The sequence below is a fragment of the Anomalospiza imberbis genome, chromosome 13 (assembly GCF_031753505.1).
Source record: "Anomalospiza imberbis isolate Cuckoo-Finch-1a 21T00152 chromosome 13, ASM3175350v1, whole genome shotgun sequence".
NCBI lineage: Eukaryota > Metazoa > Chordata > Aves > Passeriformes > Viduidae > Anomalospiza > Anomalospiza imberbis.
Genome location: NC_089693.1, coordinates 19,059,970 through 19,070,134, shown reverse-complemented (window position 1 = coordinate 19,070,134; position 10,165 = coordinate 19,059,970). Strand labels below are relative to the sequence as shown.

At 60.8% G+C, this 10,165-nt stretch overlaps 1 protein-coding gene across 1 annotated transcript; it reads right to left on the bottom strand.

Moving 5' to 3' along the window:
- Nucleotides 1-5,463: 5,463 nt before the first annotated feature.
- On the bottom strand, nucleotides 5,464-9,392 carry SNX33 (sorting nexin 33). The gene is made up of 2 exons (XM_068204386.1): nucleotides 7,787-9,392; nucleotides 5,464-5,881 (listed from the first exon to the last, which is right to left on the bottom strand). The coding sequence occupies exons 1-2, from the start codon at nucleotides 9,225-9,227 to the stop codon at nucleotides 5,628-5,630; spliced, it is 1,695 nt and encodes a 564-aa protein (XP_068060487.1). The 5' UTR covers nucleotides 9,228-9,392; the 3' UTR covers nucleotides 5,464-5,627.
- Nucleotides 9,393-10,165: the final 773 nt, after the last annotated feature.

The window sequence follows — 10,165 nt, the reverse complement described above, 5'->3', positions numbered from 1 at the left end:
GGTTTGGGTTGGAAGGGGCCTTAAAGGTCATCTTGTTCCACCCTCCTTCCATGGGCAGGGACACCTTCCACTGTCCCAGGTTGCTCCAAGCCTCATTTGACCTGGCCTGAACACTTCCAGGGATGGGGCAGCCACAGCTTCTCTGGGAAACCTGTGCCAGGGCCTCACCACCCTCACAGGGAACAATTTCTTCCCAATATTCCATCTATCCCTGCCCTCTGACAGTGGGAAGCCACTCACCACCTGTCCTATCACTCCAGGCCCTTGTCCAAAGTCCCCCTCCAGGTCTCTTGGAGCCTGTTTTGGCCTTTGGAAGGGCTCTAAGATCTCCCCAGAGCCTTCTCCTCTCCAGATAAACACCCCCAGTTCTCCCAGCCTGTCCCCAGAGTCCTCGGAGAGCATCTTGGGAAGAAGGAAGGGAACCATGACCCCATGGCCATCCCACCTGTGACAGGCTGGATCCAACACCTCTCCTGGGTGAGTGACACCAGCAGCAGGTCTGAGGTCAGGTTTCAGCAGGAGCTGGAGGCACTGGGGCTCACAGGTAGGGATGAACACAGAGCAGGGGGGGAGGCTGTCACAGCTCAGGTGACTGAACCAGTTTCCAGGCACCTATTCAAATGCAAACAAAGAAACCACGCGGGGCAGCTTGGATCCTTTGGCTTTGAACCCCCTCCGGGGAGCTTTAGCCATGCAAATGCAGAGCTTCAACGAAGGTGGGACTTCATTCCCAGCCTGGCTTCAGGAGACTGGGACCCACCTAAGCATCACATGCTTCCAAAATCGCCACTGCTCTGGATCACAACTGCTGCAGGACCTTGGAACAGCATTGTCCACACTTCTTCTGGGAGTGAGCACAGGAACCCCCTGAGCTCAGGCTCCCCACTCTGTTTTGGGGAGGCATGGTCCCAGGGCTCCAGCTGTTCTGTCCCGATCCCGAAACCTCCCTGGCAGCTCTCAGCAGCCCCAGGAGATGCTCTGGACTTCACCGGGAGCCAGGAGCAGCATCCCAGGGTCCCCTCAGGGGACACAGGCCAAGCTGCCTGATGGCAGGTGATGAGGAGCGGTCTCCTGGGAGGGCAGGAGGACACCGAGGCAGGTGAAGGGGGGTCAGGTCCTAGTAGGAGCTGTCCTGTGTGGAAAGCTCAGAGCCGGAGCCGAGGCTGACAGCTGCCTAGTGTGACGAGGCTCAGTACCTCCCCTGGGCTCCAAGCCAAGCCCAGTGCCCCGGGATGCCGGGAGCCCTCCCTCCCTGCTACGTGCCTGTCTGATTCGGGCCAGTCATGCCCACAGCCTGCAGAACAGGCTCAGCTGGCAGCAAGCCCGGCAGGACAGGATGGAGCCCGGGGGAAGAGCTGGAACGTCACCCTGGGAGCACCTCAAACAAACCCACACAGGGACAGTGCTGGCACCTGTCCCACCACCTGCCCGCGTGACATAAAGCGCACGGATTTACGCTGCAGGGCCAGAGGAGATTCCCAGGTCCTAGGGAAAGTGTGGAGTGGTGAGGACCCGGACACCAGAAAGCATCCCCGTGCCTGCCACGGCTCCCCAGCCCAGCTGCGATTTAAATTTCAGACAAATTGAGCCTGACCTCTGTTTCCACACCCAGCAACTCCAAGGCAGACAGACAATGACGGAGGGATAACCACATCCCAGAGCCTGGGCTCCCCACCCCTCCTGCACAAACAACACACCCAGAGACACAGCTCGCTGGCAGTGCAGGACCGACCTCCCCGTGCTCAGCACCTTCCCAGGGACCGGAGAGAGGAAATCCAGGCTGGCACAGAGAGGTGGGACAGGGTCTGACCTGAGCATCACCTTGGCTGTGCCTAGTAGGGGGAACCTGGAGGGCTGACAGACCCCATTAGAGCTGATTTCCAGCTTATTCCCTAAAACAGACACCACTGATCTGCCATCATTTCCCTGGGCTGGGAGCAGGAGGGAGCTTTATTTATATCCACAGCCAAGGGAATACAGGGGTGCTCAAGGGAACCAGCTGGTGCTCGTATTTTTGCCTGGAGGAGCCAACTCAGGGTCATGCTTCGGAAATATTTGAGAAGCACAGCAATTAAAAGATTGGAGCTGGCAGGCTGAGCTGTCTTCCTCTGCCCTCATCCATGCCTGTGTCCACCCACCCGCATCCGCCCGGAATCACTCCTCTAGGCAGGCGCACACCCATCACCTCCCGACACGGTGGGGGTGGCAGTGAAACTCCACTTGGCTCCTTCCCCCGAGTTTCTGCTGGCCCTAATGGGCAGGCAGGACTTCTCCCCGCTCCCCCAGGAGTGCTCCCTGCTCCCCGTTGGCAGCTGTGCCTCTCCACCCCCCGTGCCAGCGTGTGCCGGCAGCGTGGCGTGCACAGCAAGCCCCGTCCTGCCCGGCCGCCCCGCCAGCAGCTGCACCCTGCGCTCCCCCTCGCTTGGGAGGAGCTGGGTTGGGTCACTGCGCTCCTTTGGTGGCTGATCCCGAAGTATTGAGCACTGGTGGGTGTATCCGTGTGGCTGACAAGGCTCTGATCAGCAGCTCTGCTTGTCCCAGCATTCCCATCCTTCACCCTCCAGCTGTTTGGCCAGTCCCTGCGGGACCCCAGCTGATTCTGCCCACCCTGGAGCATCTTGCTGGGCTCAGGATACATGCACAGGTGGTCCCTACAGCCTGATAGCCCGGCCCACGCACAAACCCTGGTCTCTCAGAGCTCAGAACAAGAATGCCAGGTTTTCTTCCCATCGTGGAAGGAGGTCCAAAGAGAAGAAGCAGGACAAGAGCTCCGGGAAGCCACACGCAGGAGCGGAGGCAGCCACGGGCTCTCTGGTGCTGGCTGCAGTGCTCTCCAGGGAGGATGCTCCAGCCACCACCGCTACTGCCACCTCCCAACCCTGCTGTCAGTACTGACGGGACTCACACAGGGCCTCGGCCTTGGCTTTCCCACGCAGGAGCAGCCTTGGGAAGTGGGAGGAGGAAACGGATCTGCTCCATGTTTCCGGTGCTTCCTCTCAGCTCTCTATGCCCTGGATTTTTTTCTCTTGTGGGAGCAGGGAACAGCCTGTGTCACAGATAACAAAGGCAGTGACAGACACTGCTGGGGCATGTGAAGCACTGTGTACACCCCCAGACTCCTCCCCACCATCATCCTGCACCCTGGGACCGCCACCGAAATGCTCGGGGCGGGTTCTGTGCTCCAACCCTTGGCACGTCTGCAGGATGCTGTCAGAGGTGTGGGGGCAGCAGCAGGATGCTCAGCCCCCCCCGTCTGGCCAAGGCAGACTCTGGAATGCCCACCCATGTGCAGTGAAGGCCCAGCTGCCTACTGCCAGGTGGCAGAGGGAAAAGGCAGGAATGCTAATGGAATACGGGTTGTAGCCAATGGATTTGCTGTGTCCCGGGAGTGTGGTCCAGACATGAGGGTACAGAGGGGGTGGATGGTGGAGCAAGGGAGACTTGTGGATGCTGAAGGACCACGGAGAGCACAGGTCCACCTCTGGGGAAACTGAGGCCCAGCCTTCTGAAGGGGTGCATGCAGCCCACAGGAACCTTAGCCCATCCCTGTCCCCATGCCAGGACAGCAGAGCAGAGGATGAACTCCTGGGGCGCTGGGACATCTCCCTGCTCCAGCTGCACACCCCATCTTCAGGACAGCCCAGGGACTGAGTGACAACGGGGCACCCCAGGCAGGGGATGCCCTTGTCCAGGCAGGTCCAGGGGAGCCGGGATGTTGGCTCAGCTCTGGAGCTCTGGCTGCAGTGCCAGAGGTTGGCTGCCTGCCCGGGGATGGCGGTGGCAGGCTCAATCCGAGTGCCCATTGTGCTCCAGAGGGAGCAGGGCTGGGGGAAGGGACACGTTCTGGCCTCAACGTGGGGCCAAGGCCACCATGGTCATCCAGAGCAGGGCCAGCAGGGCTGGGGACCTGTCACTCCTGCAGGATTAGCACAGGCTTACACAGCATTCCCACGGCTGCTGAGCTGGGATGGGGCCAGAGGGATGAGGAGGAATGGGGTGAGATAGTGCCAAGGAAGGATATGGTCAGGTTAGGATGAGGATGGGGTGGGATGGGGCTGGGGCAGGATGGGACCAGGGTGGGACAAGGCCAAGGTAGAACATGGCCAGGGTAGGATGGCATTTCAGTAGGATGGGGTTGGGATAGGATGGGGCCAGAGTGGGATGGGACTGGCATGGAAATGGAGTGGGGTGGTGCCATGTGAGGATGCAGCCTGGCTAGGATGGGACTAGAGTGGAACAGGGCCAGGCTAGGATGTGGCCAGGCTAGAACAGGGCTGGGATGGCATGGAGTTGGGGTGAGATGGGATTGGCGTGGGATGGTACCAGAGCGTGCTGGGAACCGGGCAGGATGGAGCCAAGGCAGGATGTGGCGAGGGTGGGATGAGGCTGGGCTAGGATGGGACTGGGCTAGGATGGACCCAGGGTGGGATGGGGCCATGGTGAAGGGGCCTGCCCTGGCTGTGGGATGCAGGAGGAAGCACATCCTGCCTGGATGGAGGCTGCGTGCAGGGCTGTACCTCAGAGTGCTCGTCCCTGCAGCCTGGGGCAGGGGAGGGCTCCGGGAGGATGGAGCGCAGCTCGCAGCATTCCCAGCGTCGCTGTTAGTTTAACAATACCCCGCTGGCCTGCATGCCGGGGCTAATTTTATCCTTGGAGCCAGGCCAAGACGGCCCTAACTTTCCTCGCTGTGATTTATCCCAGCCATTTCCCTTCAAAAACAAGGCCCCCGTGCCAGCCCTGCTGTCTCCCAGGCAGCAGCACACTGTCCCGGCCAGGGCAGAGAGGGGCAGGATTTGCCCCTTGGGGGGCTGTTTAGAGAGCAGGAGCGTGGTTGCTGTGGGAGCCCCTCCTGGGGTCGTTCCCCCCACAGCACAGGGATGTTCAGAGCTGGCTGGAAGCCATGGGATGCTCAGGCAGAGCATTCCCCGGGATCCTGGAGCAGCTCTGTTTTCCACAGACATCTCTGGGAAGGAGGTGGGGTGTTTTTTCTACTAATGATTTTATTGAAAAGGCTCTGGGGCTATCTTTTTTTCCCTTTTTTTCCTTTTTTTTTTCCCTTTTCCCAGTCAGCAGCCATACTTGAGAAAGAGATTTCTCTTTGCCTCTGTGCATCTATTTAAAAACTGATCGGTAAAAATGCTGCAGAAAAATGGAAAATATTGAAAATATCTTGTGACAAACAAACAAAAAAATTTCTTCCAAATAAAGATCTCTTTTCTTCTCTTTTTTTTTCTTTTCCATCAGAAAAGCTTTTAGTGTGCAAAATGTCGACCGCTTGGATTTCTTCTCCCAGTGGGCTGGGATGCACCCACCCCTGCTCCAGGAGAGTGGGTTTTCAGAAAGCTAAAAATCACTGGGCAGAGACCCCAGCACCGTTACCTCCCTTCCTTCCCTACCTTCTCACGACCCCCCCATGCTCCCGCCAGACCCGTGGCAGGGTGGGAGGTCCCCAGGGAAAGGAAGAAAGAGGTGGCACGGCCAGCCCGCGGGCGAGCCCTTCCCTGCCAGCCCGGGAAGGGGGAAGAAAGCCCGAAGTCATTTGGTCACTAGCGTGATGAGTTCCCGTCCGTTCCCAGCCCGTCCCGGCCCGAGGAGCCCTGGGGGCTGCGGGCAGAGCGGGACGGGGGTTAGAGGTTGTCGTACATGCGCAGCGTCTTCTCCAGCTGCTGGCTGACGCGCTGGTAGAAGACGATCTGCTGCCTCAGGTAGGACTGCATCATCCTCTTGAAGTCGGCCACGCGCCGCTCGTGGAAGTGGTTCATCTCGGCCTGCAGGGCGAAGCCCACCACGCGGCAGCGCTTGCGGATCCCGTCCGCCTCCTCCTGGTCCATCCTGCCCTCGTCGCTCATCCGCTGGCTCTCCTTCACCTTGGCGAAGGCGCCTGGCGGGGCAGGGAGCAGCGTCAGGGGATGCGTGCGACCCTCGGGCTCCCTCGGCCCCCCGTGCCGGGCCACCGGCCTGGCCCCAAAGCACAGGCACAGACCTGCCCCATGTAAGGGAGGGATGTGCCTGCATCTCCCCCTGCCCATCAAACCCATCCCTCCTCCAGGCAGGCCAAGAGCAGGAGCATTTTCCCTCTGGACTCTGGCATCCCCAGCTCTTCTTCCATCCTGGGCAGTCAGCCTCATGTATAGCTGGTTTTGGGGGTCTGGGCTCCTGGAGCGCTGTGACTCAAGGCTTGGGGTGCAAAGCTGACATGGGGCAGTGTTAGCACAGTCAAGCACCCAGCCAAGCCTGACCTCCAAACATTCCATGCCATTCCATGCACGGGGGTCAGGAGCAGCCCTGGGAGACCCCAGCCCAGGAAGCAGTGAACCAGGATGTGGCAAGGGCATGTGGTGCTGTCTGGAGCTCAGCTGGGAAAGCATCTCCTACTCCAAGAGGCAGCTGATGCTCTGACACCAGTTTTTCCCTCTCCTTCCATGTTTTTTTACAGCTCGGTTTCGAAAGAATCCTGCCTGGCTCCAGCCCTGCATTCCTCCCCCTCATTAGCACAGAGGCTAAAAAACTAAAAACAGGATCTGGCCCGCACTGGGCTTTCTTCCCTTCTCCCTGGCCCTTGCCGGGAGCACCAGACCCGGGGTTACAGTGCTCCCGCTGTGCCAGCCCTGCTCCCAGAGGGGAGGAGGAGGAGAAGGAAGAAGCAAAGTTTGGAGGCCAAATCCTGCCTTCCGCTCTGCCCACGCGGCCTCGCTTCCGGACGGGATCCAGCCCCTCTCCATGGGTAAACAACACTGAGAGGAAAGGCAGGGAAGCTGCCCGGGCAGGACTGAATCCTCCCTGCGCCCTTTGCCTTCCCAGCCTCCCCCAGGGATGCAGAGTGATGCACAGACATCCCTGCATGCTTGGACACAAACGGCCCTGGCTTCACCCTGGGGAAAACCTGTCCTCCAAACTCTGGGGACACTGGTGGGTGTCCCCTCCCTGCTGCGGGCAGCTGGGCGAGGAGGAGTGTGTGTGGACTTCGGCCCCACACCCACACCGTGGCTGCCTGGGTGCAAAGGGACACCGAGCCCTGCCTGCCTGCTGCCTGCCCCAGGGAGAGAACAGCAGACACTTCTCCCTGCCCCTGATCCCACCAAATCCAGGGAACCAGGACAAATGGGAGATGGGGAGCTCTGATGCCCTGGGGGTGCTAACACCGTCCTGCTGGGCTTGGAGGTGCAGGGACATACTCTTGAAAAGTGCAACCCTGGTTGTCTCCAGAGGTTTAGTGTGTCCGCTATCCCACTGCCCTGCACAGCCCCCTCAGACCCTCTGACCGACCCAAGGCCATGTCCAGCCATGTCCCAGCTCTGGGGGAGCAAACTCTGGTATTCCTGCTGGCCACCCATCCACTGCCTTGGCAGGAAGGGAGGATGAGGATGGACAAGTGGCAGTGGGTGGGGATGCACAAGAGGTGCAGGGCAGGTCACCCCAGACCTAACAGCAGCAGTGCTGGCTCCTGCTCATGGTCTGGGGGAAGTGACATCCATGCTGACCACCCCTGGCAGTGCTCTGGGTAGCACCAGCAGCAGTTACAGAGTCCACGGCATCACTGGGGCAGACTCTGGACCCAACAGCCCTAGCAGACTCTCCCAGGGAGGGCTGACTGGAGGGCTGTGCCAGCAGGGACCACACTGCACCCCTAAGGGGCATAGGCAGTGGTTCCCATCCCCATTCCCATCCTCATTCCCCATTCCCTTCAAGGCCCAACGGAGGATTTCCTCATTCCATCCCCATCCCACTTGCGGCACCATTCCCACTCACGTGGGGCCCATTCCTGGGGAGAAGAATGCTTCCTTACCTTTCTGCAGGTGGATGATGTCTGGGAAGTTGGAGAGGAGCCCCTGGTACAAGGAGAGAGTGTCCAGCATGAGGAACAGGTCGTTCTTGGGCTGCTCGGCGAACATCTCCCCCACAGTCTCGTACGTCTTGCCCGTGTGGGAGATGGCATTGTTGAGGGCATCCAAGCTGTAGGGAGGGTCCATGTGGAAGGAGTGGCTGATGGCTTGGAAGGCATTGCCCAGCTTCTGGAACTCCTTCCGGAAGCCCCCCACGTGCTTGCGCACCAGCTCCGACGCCACGTTGGTCAGCTGCAGGACGCTGTCATCCATCTTCTTGCTGAAAGCCTTGAAGGCATCCACGCGGTCCTCCACGTCCTGCAGGTCCTGGTGCTCCGTGGGAATCTGGATGGTGAGGAGGAAGCTGGCGCCTACCATCTCATCCTTCTCCGCCCGGCGTTTGCCCAGCTTCCACTGCTTCTCGTCGCGGCAGCAGAGGAAGTGCTGGAAGCCCTCGTACTGGGAGAGGACGGGGTGGCTGGTCATGTGCTCCATCCAGAGGATCAGCCGCCGCTTGCGCTTCTCGATGAAGTCCTCCTCGAAGCGGCCGGTGGCCTGCTTCTCGGGCAGGTGCGGCACCGAGATCACCGTGAACTTGTGCAGCAGGCGGTTGTAGAGCCAGTCGAAGTGCTTGTAGCGCCGGTACACGGGCGAGTTGAAGTTGCTGGGGGTCAGCTTGTAGGAGATGTAGCTCTTGATGCCCTTGAACTTGGTTTGCTTGGTGGGGTCCTCCACGGAGCAGATGAACGGGTGGGGGTTGGCCCTCCACTGCGGGCCTCTGGAGCCCATCTCGATGCAGTAGGTCTCGGAGATCTTGGACATCAGGGGCACGTCGCCCAGGATGAAGGCTTCCACCCCGGAGCGGACGAAGCAGGAGAAGCGGTTGAGGTTTCTGCCCACCACGCTGCCCCTCTTGGAGGAGCTCATGCTGTCCTGCCTCTCCAGCGCCGGCTTGGGCCGGTAGCCGGCGTGCTGGTGGTGGCCATAGGCCGCTGGGTACGGCAGGCTGGGCGAGGGGTGCCCGTTGGTGCCCGGCGCGCTCCGCGGCTCCTCCACCACCGTGCACGCGTCGTCCCAGTCATCCCAGTCGTCATCATCATCATCCTCAAAACTGCCCTGGTAGGAGATGCCGGGGTTGGGGGATGCCGAGTACAAGGAGGAATCGTGCCCGGGGGAGCCGACCGGGCTGCTGGAATAGTCCGTGTAGTTGGAGCCCGAGCGGGAGCGGAGGATCTCGACATAGGAAGCGGGGAAGAGGCCGGTCTCCCCGCGGCTGTTTTGGCCCTGTAACCACCCGTCCAGGGAGTTCTCGCTGAAGATGACGAGCTCCTCGTTCTCCTGGATGCTGATCTCCTCTTTGTTTTCGCTCTGGAAGTTGTAAAGCGCTCTGGCTTTCAACGCCATGGCCGGTGCCGGGTCGGGAAGAGGGGGGCAGCCAGCGGAACGCAACCCCCCCGGCCAAAACAGCCCCCCCAGTCCCGGCAATACCGCGGGCTCGCGCGGCTCCGGGATCACCACCACGCGCTGTGGGAAACGGCTTGGCCGCTTTCCCAGGAAAATAATAATAATAAAAAAAAAAAAAAAAAGGTGGAGAAAAATCCCTTACGAGGTGACGCCAATGTCCCTATGTCCAAGTGACCCCCCCGATCCCGGCGCCCCGGTTAAAAAGAACATTCCCCGTTTAAAAACGACATTCCCTGGATAAAAACAAGATTCCCAGTCACGCGAGCGGCGTTCCCCTGGCTCCTCCGGGATGTGAATCCCGGCCGGCCCGAGAGCCGGGCTCTGCCATGTCCCCGCAGGGTTTGTCTCTCCGGGAGGCTGATCCCGAGGTTTCACTCTCCGGGAGGAAAACTCCTGGCTGCCAACGAGGAAATAAATCCAAAGCGATTTTTCTCGGGGCTCCTGTGGGTAAAACACCCTAAATTTCCCGTCGGTGGGCGGCTGGGAGGGCGCCGGGAACGACCCCAAACCCTGCCCAACCTCCCGGTGATCCCAGGATTTTGCAATTCCTTTCCGGGCCGACTTTCCCGATGGTTGGTGGGGTCCGGTTTTCCCCCGAAATCCGTAGGTCTCACGCAGGACGGAGGCGGCGCCGGCGGTGGTGCCCGTGTCGGTGCCGGGGCCGGTCCTGCTGCCACTGGCTATGACGGGGCAGCGCCGGGGCCGCTCCGCTGCCGGTGCCGCTCCCGTTGCCGAAGGGGTGGCGGAGCCGGCCGCCAGCCTCCCGTGACGTAGGGCAGCTCTCCCCGCTCCGCCGCCCGGTGCGCGGCGGGGAGCGGCCCGGCCCGGCCCGGCCCGGCCAGCCGCACGCCGCCCTCTGCAGGCAGCCGGCCCCGGGG

Excerpts from the sequence above, each read along its gene's own strand:
- SNX33 (XM_068204386.1), bottom strand. The coding sequence starts at position 9,227 with ATGGCGTTGAAAGCCAGAGCGCTTTACAACTTCCAGAGCGAAAACAAA. Across the intron at positions 5,882-7,786 it reads CATCATCCACCTGCAGAAAG|GCGCCTTCGCCAAGGTGAAG; the intron begins GTAAGGAAGCAT and ends CTGCCCCGCCAG.